The sequence below is a fragment of the Prionailurus bengalensis genome, chromosome A2, assembly GCF_016509475.1.
Source record: "Prionailurus bengalensis isolate Pbe53 chromosome A2, Fcat_Pben_1.1_paternal_pri, whole genome shotgun sequence".
Classification (NCBI taxonomy): Eukaryota; Metazoa; Chordata; class Mammalia; order Carnivora; family Felidae; genus Prionailurus; species Prionailurus bengalensis.
This window is the reverse complement of record NC_057348.1, coordinates 159,647,716-159,661,335: the sequence shown is the minus strand read 5'-3', so window position 1 is coordinate 159,661,335 and position 13,620 is coordinate 159,647,716. Positions and strand designations below refer to the sequence as shown.

General features: G+C 37.5%; 1 protein-coding gene across 1 annotated transcript in view; it reads right to left on the bottom strand.

The window, feature by feature from the left end:
• The window catches only part of CNTNAP2 (contactin associated protein 2), a 1,977,233-nt gene that overhangs the window by 1,328,117 nt on the left and 635,496 nt on the right, over nt 1-13,620 (bottom strand). The window contains exon 3 of the mRNA XM_043589809.1: nt 4,616-4,809. Coding sequence (XP_043445744.1) covers nt 4,616-4,809 — 194 coding nt within the window. The remainder of the gene's footprint in view (nt 1-4,615; nt 4,810-13,620) is intronic.

Below are 13,620 nucleotides of genomic sequence, written 5' to 3'. Positions count from 1 at the left end.
AAAAGTGTGTAAGAGATCCAGGTTTTCTAACTCACCTAGCAAATTAATATTTTATTTAATATTGCTTAGAGAATATGGGCTTATATATTCCTATATTCTTGATAAATATGTAATGATGTAATTTAAATATAGTAAACATTTCTGTTCTGTGGGATTCTCCATCTAATAAATTCAGTGGTCACTGATCTCTGGTTGAAACTTGCCTACTATCGACAAAGGGGATAAAACTCCTTTAAAAAATAACTAGGGATATAGAAGCATTTTCTCACCATTTAATACAATTTTTTAAAAAGAAAAACTACATTTAAGTTATAGGTAAACTTGTACTATGTTACTCTCCTGCAAAACAATAACGGTATGTAAAGAAGGCATTCACTATTAATACTTCAATTTCCTATTTTGGATCCAAATATCTGCATTCAAAAACCGGTAATTGAATTTCCCAAGCAAAGCTAAATGCAGCCTCCCAGCAAAAATCTGCTGGAATTCTTATTTAATGTAATGCTGAATGGACTTTTGATAAGAAATGCTCAGACAGACTATTTCCTCTCTCTCCTACAGATTATACTTAGGAAACCAGAAAACACCTCAAGAGCAGTATGCAAATTAGAGTTTGTGGAATATGCAAATGGAATGATTTTTCGGCGGGGGGGGGGAGGGGTAGGCGATTTTACCAATCTATACGTATTTTTCTTCTACATTAGAAAGAAAATTCTGAAGAGAAGGAAATGGCATTGTGAATAAAGTATAAAGAATTCCATTATGCCTAGGATTATCACTGAGGAATGAGAAGGTTTGACTAGCCAAGCACATTTAGCAACTCACATCTTTGAGTATTAAATATTCAGATAAACCATTCTTCAGGAATATTTTCAAGAGCCATCATCATTTCACAATCAGATTCCACAGTTAGATTCACGACTTTAAAATCTTGTTAAGCTGTCATAATTTCTCATCGACAGGACTTGTTTTTCACGTATTTTAACATATTATCCAATAGATTCTCCACAGGAACATTTAATAACAATATGACAAAAGAATTGGCTGTGTTGTCCATCCCCCTATAATTGCAGAAGGAATAACCATTTGACATTTATTCAAAGTAACACTTAAGTGATTGGATTCCCATTAGTGTGTCTTCTTCTCAGGTGATCAATCATTTTAGGAACGGCTGAGGAAAGCAACTTCCTAACCAGATCAGCTTAAAAAATTTTTAACTATCTGAAACTTCCCATGGTATAGGGTGTTGTCCATCAAATGGCTACCCAAATCTGTTTCAGAAATCTCTTTCATTTAAGTGCAATACACATCATGTTAAGCAGTAGTCGGACTACAATAAAATTTAATATTTAATGTTCAATAAACTTATGTCCAAAACATATTTTCGTCGAGATCTGTAATTTCTAAATGTTAATCACTCAATGCACGCTAAGACATAGCTCTAAAGTCCTCAAGAGTTTTTAGAAAACGAGTTTTACTTCATTTAGAATACGTCAGAGCAATGGACTACTTTCACATTAGCGATGATGAAACCATAATCATTATGTTGCAGGCTCACTGGCACTCAAAAATATTTCACAGCATATAGTTTCTGTCTCACACTTGTTTTGAGTTCTATAATTTCATAAGTAGCTCACTACACTTTCACGTAGAAATAGTCACTCCTCGCATACTTATTTTTAACAACAAAAATACACATATAGGACTTGAAAGAAGAAACAAGACGAACGTCAGAATGGCAGGAAACAATACACTCCACACCATCAGAAAAGGTGGAGAGCCCTGAATGGAGATGTGGTCCACCTTCACAGTTGGTGATATTTCCATTTCATGGCCTTGTCCCCTTCACCCAACACTTGGTATCTTATGTAAACCAAGAGTCCAACTCACCCCGGAAAATTCCACCTTTCTTAGCTCTTTGAACTTACGTCTCTGTATTTAGTCAGAATGAGCTATCCCTAACTGCTACGTACCTGGTAAGTAAAGTAAAGCCCAAATACCTCTGTATTTTAGCAGCCATCACTCGCACTACGATAGGAGAGGACTGGGAACTCTCAATCACGGGATGGACACTTTACAAAAACAGAAAGGTGCAAGATTGTTTGGAGTCCAGTTTGCAGCCCGCGAATAATTTCACCAACATGATAATCTGATTTCAAGTTAGAGTCCACAGAGAGTTGGAAAACAATGAATGCTTTACTGGCAGAATTTGTGTTCTGAACCTTAACTGCCTACTCGCAGTTGTCTGGTTGGTCTGTGGGGTCAGACTCTTTCTCTCTGCTAAACTTTGAGGAAGGTCCTTTCTAACAACCTAATATCTAATATCACAATAAAACCTAATGTCACAATAACCTTCCTCCACCCCCACCCTCCCTACAGGCCAGAAAACATCTAAAATACGGTCTTCAGTGTTGGCTATACATCACAATGACCTGGGGAACTTTAAAATCCTGATGCCTAGGTTACACCATAGACTAACTAAACCAAATCTCCAGAAGTAGGACCCACACATCCACAAATTTTAAAGTTTTCTAGTTTATTCTAGTTGAAAATTACTTCTCTGTAGATTAGGTTTGGGGCTTTGAATTACCTTAATTGTAAGAGGAAGACTTTCCATAAAGAGACATTTTCTCCACTTCTTGCTTCCTACAGCTTATCCATCTCAATATGCACATGTTTTTGTCATATCATCATGGCTTGGGAAAAGCTATTTCTAAAGAACTACTCTGGAGGACTTTTTATTATCAGAGCATTATATCTCTATTTTACACACCAGTTACGAACACTGGTTCCTGCTATAGAGATGACCACCCACCCAAACTAGGAGCTCTAAACTCTGTCTCCTCACAAAGATTACTGGAGGATTTTTAAAATATAAGTTCTCTAAGGGGGAGGGGCATTAATCAGGTTGAAAATCCCCAGCACTCTACCTAATACTGTGAAGGACGCAATTTAAGAAGTGAACCTCCTCTTTCTCCTCCTCCTTTCTTCCTGTTTAACATTGATGGCTTTACTTGGCTTTGGTTATGGGTGCTTTTCTAAATAATTAAACTAGACTAGATCCCTCGAAATTTAGTATTTTAAAATAATTTATTCAAGCGTGCTGAACATTTGATTGGAGTCACACAACTTTCCAATTTAACTGAAATATTTTAAGAGTAAGTGGTTTAAACCATTTTTCTCTCATAATAACAGAATGAAGTAAATACAGATCTTCAATAAAGATTTAGACCACTAATATAATAATGGCCTATAATAAAATATGGGGCATTTCTTTTCTTGCCCTATATTACTGTTCCTACTCCTCTAAATTATATTCTCACAATTCAATAGTTTACCTGAATTGGAAGATCTCTGTCTTCAAAAAAAGCTATCATTGTCATTAACCTAATTTCTATTTACACAATTTGGATTTCATTGATCTGGGTGTACCTGGAATCCACGAACTTTAAAACCTGTTTAGGTGATTCGAAAGGACAGCGCATATTAAGACTCATTGCCCTGAGCCTTGGGCAGAAATTGCAGCCAGAGGAAACTATTTTTTCAATCAACAAGACTGACTGAGTGACTGACTGACTTGATGAATGAATGGCTTCCTGATGGCTTTGGTCAGACAAACAGTGACAAGTGTATACACCTCAGAGTGAGGACCAGCAACATTTAAAAAAATTAAAACTGTTTGGGGGAGGGGATGTTGAGGGTGTTGCCTGACGTGCTCCAGAGCTACGGCTGGTCTTCCATTTGGTTTTTCTTTAAAACAAAACAAAACAAAACAAAACAAAACCATTTTTCTATCTGATTTTTATCTTTATAAATAAATGGTCAGTAACTCAGTAAATGGTGCTTCGTCCGAACAGGCCCGGATTAAAGCAAAAGACAAACTGAACTTGCTTCTGGCAGGTGGTAAAGTGCTTCAGACTCCACAGCCCCCTGCCCAGTGCCCGCCAGTTCATCCAAGCTCTGTTGGCAGTAGACCTTGTCTCATGTTGTCCTTTAATGATTTAACTAAATACCTCCAAACAGAAACAGTCTGAGGCAAGCGAGAGCGAGGGGGAGTAAGGAATGAAAACCTAAGTCAGGATTTTTTTTATTCTATATCCTTAACTCACTTTGGTATGTTGGTACAATTTGTACCATTTCCGTTCTGTACTCCAGAAAAAAATATAGTAACTTGAAATACTGTGTTTAACAAAATTCTAGTACCCTACTATCATGAAATTATTTACCTTTTTTTTGTTTGTTTGTTTCAGGTTTAACACAGGTTTCCTGGGAGATTTTGATTTCTGTGAAATATACTAGAAACCAGGGAAGGGGGACGCATCCACTCTGCAAGATAAGGGTTTTCTACCATTTAGGAAAGGCAAGAGGTGGGGCAGGGCACACTGGGATTTTGATCCATTTCCCCACCTCCTTTTGCTTTGCTCACATTTTTTTCTCTCTCAGCAAGTACCAGAGGACACGAACACAAAGACGAGAAACAAAACTGACAAGATAAACCTTCAGCCAGGCCACCACCAAACCCTCTCCACCTCCCCAGATCGTGCCAGGACCTGGACAGGCTGAGGTCACACATCTGCCACTCAATTCTGTGTTTGCCTTTCTGACAGTGACTCACCCAGATGTTCCCATCTTGATGATAGGGTTTCCAGTTTCTCCCAGTGTCACTGTACAGCATGCGGTATTGGGTCACCCAGTCCGAGCTGCTGTATCTTCCTTGGGTTGCAATGGCACTGATCTGCTTCCGATTGCCAAAGTCAACCTGAAGCCATTGGTAATGGTCACTGTCGGATGGAGACCATCCCCCAGCACCTGAAGAAGGTTAAGGCAAGAGAGGAAAACAGATATTTAGAGCTGAAATTCTACTGTTGATAATGGATTTATCTACATCTTTTAATTGGCCTTAGCAGTGCAACATTCATAGACATATTATGGAGTGTCCTTTATAGATGCCATTGGGACTTCAACTAATATTCTTCCAGCTGGGTAACATTGATACTCTAACCTCTTTATGGTGTAATTATGTGCTCATTTTCTCCTGAGCAAATGTCTTCATCATTCCTCAATTAGATCTTATTAGTACATGTCAGAGTCTAATTGGCTGAGGGTTGATCAATTTACCATGAATTCTTCAACTAAAAATCACTAGGAAAAAAAATGTAACAATCTATTAATTCCTCATGTGGGGCTTTATGTTTGAGTAGATTACAAATGGAACAAAAAGCAATTATGTACAACTCTAAAGTCTATTTTCCTTTAAAAATTTGGGAGCTCAAAGAATACTCATAGTTCTTAAGATGAGACCTAATCTTACGTTAAGCTCTGTACTCATGAGAAATAAGGTATATAGCTACTCAGGTAATATGTTCACTAACATTTAAAAGATAAACAACCAACGCCTCTTGATAACAACATTTCTAGGAAAATCATTTCAGTTACTAAGTGAAGTAAAACTCCTTTTGGTAAAATATAATAATTGACAGATAACAAAGAGGTAAAACTATCTTTAGAAATAGAACATTAATATGGAACAACAATACTCCTAGTCTATACCACTATGGAAAATAACGATGGTTGTACATAAATACATTGCAGAAAATATGCCATAATGCTTAGTGCTAAGGAGCAAAATAATTTTTTGAGTGAATTTGGCTACCAATGGGAGCAAATGATAATGAAATATTCAATAAATCATCCAATGTACAGTATTTAGATATATATATATGTATCACTTTTCAAATAAAAAAAACTTAAAAGCTGACAATAAAATAATTTATTCTATGAGGACCACGGTAAGAGAAATCATTTTGTAAATCATCACAGATATATCATTCATTTAATGATGTTTATATGGCTTATTTCTGCTTTCAGCTATGATAGAATACCCTTCCTGCCATAAAAAAAATCACATAACTACAAAATGTATAAAATTATCCTTTATAGGGATTAGACAACAGACAGTGCAGGATCCCTGATCCACAAGAGAAGATAAACAAATAAGGTGATGCCTGGTTCACTTTCTGGATTTTGGCACATGGAAGAGTGTCCCAAACAGAGTTCAGCAGTGTCACTGAGATGAAGATACCTCAAAATCAAAGCTCCATCCTACAGATGGAATCTGTAGTACAAAGTACCAGGGAAGGGGCAGCTGTAAAGAGAAAGAGCCCTGAAAATCTGCGTAGCATCACCAGAGAACCTCTGGGGACCAGACTTTGTATGAATAGCATGCTGTGTATTTGCAGACCAAGATTCCACAAGCCCAGGTCAACGCAATTATGAAATGAACGACAACCGAAAGGTGAACAGGGCCAGGAGTAGTTTCATTTCACAGTAAAGAAGATTGAGAGAAGTTGTTGGAACAATGCTAGGCATCTAGCAGATGTCTCAGAAAGATTAGGATGATTGAGTCCTAAAATAAGGGCTACTCAGGACACATCTGAACAAAGATTGGTAATAAGCCTGAAAAAGGATCAGTCTGACCTACAAATAAATTAACTCCTTGCTCAGTCAAAATGCGACACTTCATTAAGGAAAGCCATGAATGGTCAGAAGAAGCTCAGTGACAGAGCATCCATAATGCTCAGTATAGATTTTTCTAAAAAATATTGGACACTTCAGGGAGCAGGAAAAAATGACTTACAACCAGAGCAAAGACAGCCAATAGAATGACAGATATGATAAAATTAGCAGACCAGGACTTTAACACTGAGCTTATACATTAGTTCATTATTTGAAAGAAAATATACAAATAGTGAAGAAACAAATATGAGATATTAATGGGGAAAAGATAAAGAGAACAAAATAGAAGTTTCTGAACCATGTTTATACCTGAAATAAAACATGTACTGGATTAGAAACTGAGAAGGAAACATTAATGTCTGAATCCAGGGCCACATAAACCCTTCAAATTGTAGCTCAGAAGGGACAAAAGGCTTAAAAATAGACGCAACTCCAGTGGCCTGCAGGACAATATTAAGTGTCCTAACAATCATGCAAATAGAGAACTAAAAGCAGAGAAGGTAGAGACTGAGGCAGAAAAAAATCAATTTGAAGAAACAGTGGCTGAAAAATAATAAACCTAGATATCTAAGGAATTCACTGAGCTGTGAGCAGGATAAAAAGATAAATACAATACAAAACAAAACACCAAGTCTCATCATAACCAATTGGTTAAAAAAATAATGCTAAAGAGAAAAATCTCAAAAGTAGCCAGAGGACAATAATATCTTAGCAAAAATGATGCAAGGTGAAAGACAACAGAATGACATTACCTGTTACGATGAAAAGGAAAGGGAAAAAACATATGTCAATCTAATGTTCTATATCCAGCAAAAATATCTTTTAAACATGAAAATAAATGATGTTTAGGGCAAAAGCTGAGAAAATTCATCACCAATAGGTACATACTTTAAGAAATGTACACGTTTCAGCTTCCAGGAAAATTTACCATATTGAAACTCATATTTACTCATATCATATCACATTTACTCATATTTATACATATCACATTTACTCATATCACATCGTATTTACTCATACCATATTGAAACTCGTATCAAGAAATGAATGCTGATAACGGTAGACGCAACAGTAAATACAAAGTATTTGTTCATGTTTTCAAATTTCTTTAAAAGATAATTGAGCATCTAAAACAAAAATAGTGACAGTGAATTAGAAGGTTTTAACAGAGGTAGAAGTAAAACATACGACGACAAGTGCACAAAGGACAGGGGCCAGCACAGATATATTATATATCGAGGTCCTCATGTTACTAGGGTGTGGTATAATACTACTTGACGGTAGTACCCTATATCAAAGGTCAGCAAACTTCCTCTATAGAGGGTTCAATACTAAATATTTTAAGCTTTGCAGGCCATACACCTCTGTTAGAAATACCTCTGCTGTTGTTAGGATGAAGCAGCCAGAGAAACAAGGGTGTGACATGTTCCAGTACAACTGAGAAACTCACTTCTCCTTCAAGTACCAGCTTCTTTACTGCAAACATTACCTCCTGCAGTGGACGTCATTCAGGTTGTTCTTTATGAAAGGAGGAATTCTTCCCTCAGTTATTGTCTAAGACTGTAGTTAGCTGTAATTCCTGTTTAGGAACTCCCTGAGTAAAAAAGAGACACTCTATCCAAGGGCACATTCCTTCTTGGGATCATACAGATATAATGGCCAATCAACTTGGGAAAACTCTGGTGGTCATCTCAGTTTGCAGAACTCAGTGAAGCCTCCATTGACACTCCATTGCATCTCAACTTCTCCTTCTGCCTTTTCCTGCTTCATCCCCTTATCTCCCACAGGTTTCCATCCCCAAAAGTACTCTGTAATAAATTCCCTACATGCTCTTCTCCATGTTAGAATTTGTATCCTGGGGAATCCAATCTGCAACACCTCCTTGGAACCACTCTTCCGAGAATCCGCTCCCTAACAATGGGAGTTAGTTGTCTCTGTCTTTGTGCATTATCTCTATGCTGTTTTTCCCCTCTTGTAGTATCTAATATTCCCTATAGTGATGCATCATCCACACGCTTATTTTACATAGAATTCTGTAATTTAGAGGAGCTGTAGATGAACTTCTGGGATAATAAGTACTGAGTAATCAAGAGATTATAAATATATTTTCTTATCTGTTAGATATATTGTTCCAAATTTAGGAGAAATTCTCCAGCTAACCGTATAAAGTTCTGTCTCTGTGTTACTAAGAGCAACACAGTACTTTGGTCATTGAAGTAAATAAGCAATCATCACAATGACTGAAAAGGGGAAAATATGAGCAATTAATTGCTGGCTGAAATTGAGAATGTTTCCCCTAACTACTCCTCAAAAAATATTCCAGTATAAATTTTAAGTTACCCATGTTTTGCTGCATTACAATTTTTCAATAAGGAGGCAATTAACATACAATTACTTAATCCCAGGGGCATCAGGGTGGTTCAGTGGGTTAAGTTTCCGACTTTGGTTCAGGTCATGATCTCATGGTTTGTGAGTTTGAGCCCCGCATCCGGCTCTCTGCTATCAGCAAAGAGCCCACTTCAGATCCTCTGTCTCCCTCTCTCTCTCCCACAACCTCACCCCATTCATACTTGCTCACTATCTCAAAAATAAACATTAAAAATTTTTTAATTAAAAAAAATTTAAAAAACCCAATGACTTAATCCCGTTAATCTCGCTACTTTAAAAAGTAGAATTTATTGTCCACTTTAAGGGAAGCAAAATTCTAAAAGAAGGGAAACTATAAGTTCAAAGTTATTCCTTTATAGAAGTCTATGTGGAGAGAATAGTGATTAACCTCAAGGGGAGGGCAAATGTCAGGCTTTTGTGAAGAACATGGTGGAAAGATCGATGAAAAGTTTCCTCTTTCTCTTTGATCTATAAAGCAATGTAATTTGGGGAAGTTGATTACTTTGTTCATTTGGCTTGTGAAATGTGTAACCTCTATCGATCCAAGGATTAAGGATGATAACTCTTTCATCACAAAAACCTCAGGAAAATAGGGTATAAGGGAGCAGAAGTGCTCCCCAACATATTGTGGAGAGTATAACAGGGCAAATGTGTTCCCAGTGGAGACTGTGATAGCACAAAGGAAAAAAAACTGCCAAGTTCAAGAGGAGGTAGAGGAGGTGGAGATACTGAATAGTCATAAACTCTTAGTTTCTAAGACAACACTCATTCACATTTGGAGATAATAGAACTCAAAATATCAGTAGATACCGAGTAAATGGTTAGCATGAACTGAAAGATGTGCACTTATATAGAAATTTTACCATTCCTTAAGCAGTTTCCTCCCCTTTTCTCCCTCTTATTCTGCTTCCATTCATCCATCCCTCTCTTTCTCTCTTCTCTTTTTTCTCTCTCACTCACATGCATACATCCCTCCTGTGTGTGTGTGTGTGTGTGTGTGTGTGTGTGTGTGTGTGTTATAAAGATGCACAGTGTTTGTATTCTAGCTTCCCACTCTACTGGAGTTACTTGAGTGATAAATTATAACAGAGAACCTGGAGAACTGGGTGGGACTACCACTCTAAACTTCGTGAAAGCTTATAATGATGATGGCCCTTTCTGATTTGTAATTTGTAAGTTGGTACCTCTGAGAGAAAAGAAAAACTTAGTAGGTGGTTCAAGAGAGGGCTTGAAATTTCTTTTCTAGTGATAAATGGCTCCTGCATAAACATGATGCCCAAGTGGGTGGTTGTAACACCACCAGAGATTATAAGCCTAGATTCTAATTTAGAAGAAAAAGGTAGAAGAAATTTTCAATTAAATATAGAACTACCTTTAATAACTGGTTGAGAAATATGTATCAGATGAAAAGAATAAATTGAAAAGGAGACTTTGGGGCAAGATAGCATTATGAGTTCAGGCCTGAAGGCCTCCTCCTGCTCTAAATATACAGTATTTTTAGATAAGATAGATAAAAAGAAAATTGAAAAAGACATAGCCAGGATAAAAAAATAAGATAGGCATCTCCATGCACAAGAAATGCAACCAAAATGCAAAGCAGTGAGTAGGACCAAAGCAGAGGCTGGCTGGAGTCAGGGTCTGGGAATACACAAGAGGCGGTGGGGCACTAGTTCCTGGGGAATATTGTTGGATGGGAGTGTCCCCATCTGTGTCAGAGAAAGGAAGCCTGGGTCAGGGTTGAAAGTTAGCCCAGGAAAACCTTCTTATCAAATGAGACTGAAACAGCTCTTGGATGTTGGATGTATGGTTTGGATCTATGGCTTGGATCCATGGTTTACAGGAAAACGTGCCCAGAGAAATTAGAAACCAGGCATGCATGTGCTCGGCACCTCTGGTTTAGTCATTGGACCTGTGATTCTCTAATAACAGCCCCAGACAAAGGCACAAGGCAAAGCAGGTAAGATGTGGTTCTGGACTGAAGATGTGGGAAGCTGGGTAGAGAAAGTTACAAGTTGATAGGGAATTGAGAGAGAGACAGAGACAGAGAGACAAACAGACTGGTTGTCAAGAAGAGTGGGCAAACCAAAGTTTCAAACCACAGGAAAGACAATAAATGGCACAAAACTGGCTAAGGAAATCAAAAGTTCAATGGAAATTAACTCCAGATGTAACAGTCATTGAGGACCATGGAAATATACTTGTTTTAGGTTCTCAAAAAATATAAAATAAGTAATGTCATCCATTAAAAATAGCAGTAATGATCAGACACAACCAGGGAAATAAAACGTTTGCAGACAGATACTAAGCAAACAAACAAACAAACAAAAAACAGTGATCTTAGAATAAAAAAGAATATAGTCATCAATAGGAAAAAGAAAACTTCATCAGAGGAAAATCCACAAATTACATGTCATCACAAAAAGAATCAATCAGCTGAAAGGTAATATTGAAGGAGTCATACAAAAGTCAGCACAGGGGCTCCTGGGTGGCTCAGTTGTTTTAGGGTCCGACTCTTGATTTCAGCTCAGGTGATGATTTCACGATTCATGGGATTGAGCCCCACAGAAGACTATGCTGACAGCATGGAGTCTGCTTGGGATTCTCTCTCTCTGCCCCTTCCTCTCTCAAATAAATAAACTCCAAAAGAAAAAAAGAAAAAGTCAACACAGAAAAATACAAAACATGGTAGAATTCAAGAACTTCTGCTTTTGACCAAGATGGAGTCACATGACTCCATGATGAATTTACTTTCCCACCTGAAACAATGAAAAAGCAGACAAAATGTATGGAACGACAGTTTGCAAGACATAAGATGTGAGGCAACCAAGTGCTGAGATCCCTGAGATATGGGACAAATGAAGTGAGTCCTACTTCCCAGCTTCTGATCTTGACAGGGTTTCCAGGGTGAGACATAAGAAAGAACCCAGGCAGAACATGGCAGGGTCCTTGAGTTGAGAAGACAGAGCTGTGAGACCAGGTGGTTAGAGTCAGAAGCAAAAGAAAGGGCAGCAGGGGGCCTTCCTCAAGTCTTCACCTGAATAACAATTAGCATACACATATGAAGAAACTTCTCAGAGCTGAGAGCAAAGAAGCCTCTGAATGGAGGAAGGTACATCTTCTTCCTACAAATTACCATATGATCCCACCACCCTCCTCCTAGGTATTTTCCCAAGAGAAAAATGAAGCATGTAAACATAACAAAGTCCAGTACATGGTGTTCTTAGCACCTTTCCTTGTAACAGCCCAAAGCTGGAAACAACCCACATGTTCATCAACAGATGAACAGCTTAACAAATGGTGTATATCCATATGGCAGAATACTATTCAGTAATAAAAAGGAATGGGCATTGGTACACGCTACATGATTAATCTGAAAACAACTATGCAGAGTGAAAGGATTCAGGACCGAAGGAAAAAAGTGCACATGGTACAATTCCATTCATACAGAATTCTAGGAAACGCAAACATATAGGAACAAAGGCAGATCAGTAATTGTTTGAGGAAGGGGGAGAAGGAGGGGCAAAGGAAGAGGATAGAAAGTGGCAAAATAAAACTTCTTGGGGTAATGGGTATATTTGTTACCCTGACTGTGGTGATGGTTTCATAGGTGTAACATATATAAAATGATCAAACTGTACAATTTCAATATGTTAATATTAGCATACATCCATTATATGTCAATAAAGCCGTTACAATTTGTAGACCCGAAGGACAAAGAGGGAGTTTCACTGATCAGTCTAAAAAGTTCTGGAATAAAACAAATACATAGAAAATAAAGTAATGAAGAAGAATTTGAAGAAGTAATGATTGAGACTTTTTTTCAAAATTGAAAGAAAAAATAAGACATGATTCTGTGGATTGAAAAGATCTTGTGAACACTGAAAAGCATGTTCAGTATGGAAAGTATATCATGCCATGCAAATGAAAGATGGCCTAAAATAATGAGACTGATGGAAATGTGATATTTAAACAAATAAAGCTTAAGCATACAGTTGAGAATTAGCTCATGGATAAATAAAAACCAGTTAGCATCTGAAGACGTGCTAGAAGTTGCCTGCGAATGAGCTCAGATTTTATTTACAGTGGGACATGAACAGCCAGAAGATGTGACATGTGACCTACTTAGAAGTAGCAGAATAGACTCCAACCCCAACCAAGTGTGGACACTTGTTGATTGGAAGCAGAAAAGGGGGCCATGGCCATTAATTAACAACTGTCATGAGCCAGAGAAGCAAAAATGGCAATGCCACTGTCATTCCCCAAATAGGGGACAATTAATGCTTACAGAACGTGAAAACAAAAGAGTATGAAGGTACATTTTGAAACAAAACAGAAAAAGAAGTGATTTCATCAGACATCATTAGATGACAAGAAAACAGAATGGCTTGTCTTCCATTTCTGGCTTCTTCAGCGAAGATGACAGCTTTCACTTCATGCTGGGAGTAACAGAACTGATCACTGAGGACAGGGAATTACCTCCTGTGACAAGTTAGGACATACGTGGAGAGGTAGAGCTCTTTTAACTTTTTCAGATTATATCTGAAAAGAGGCTGCCATCATTCATAGATAGAGCCTTGCTTCTCTGAATATTTATCAAAGGAGTTACCAGAAAATTAGACACACACACACATGAATTAAAAGCAAGGGACTTAGTAAATCTAGAAAAAAATAGATAAGAAAGCTCTCCCTCAAAATCTGGGGGTTATGAGCATTTAG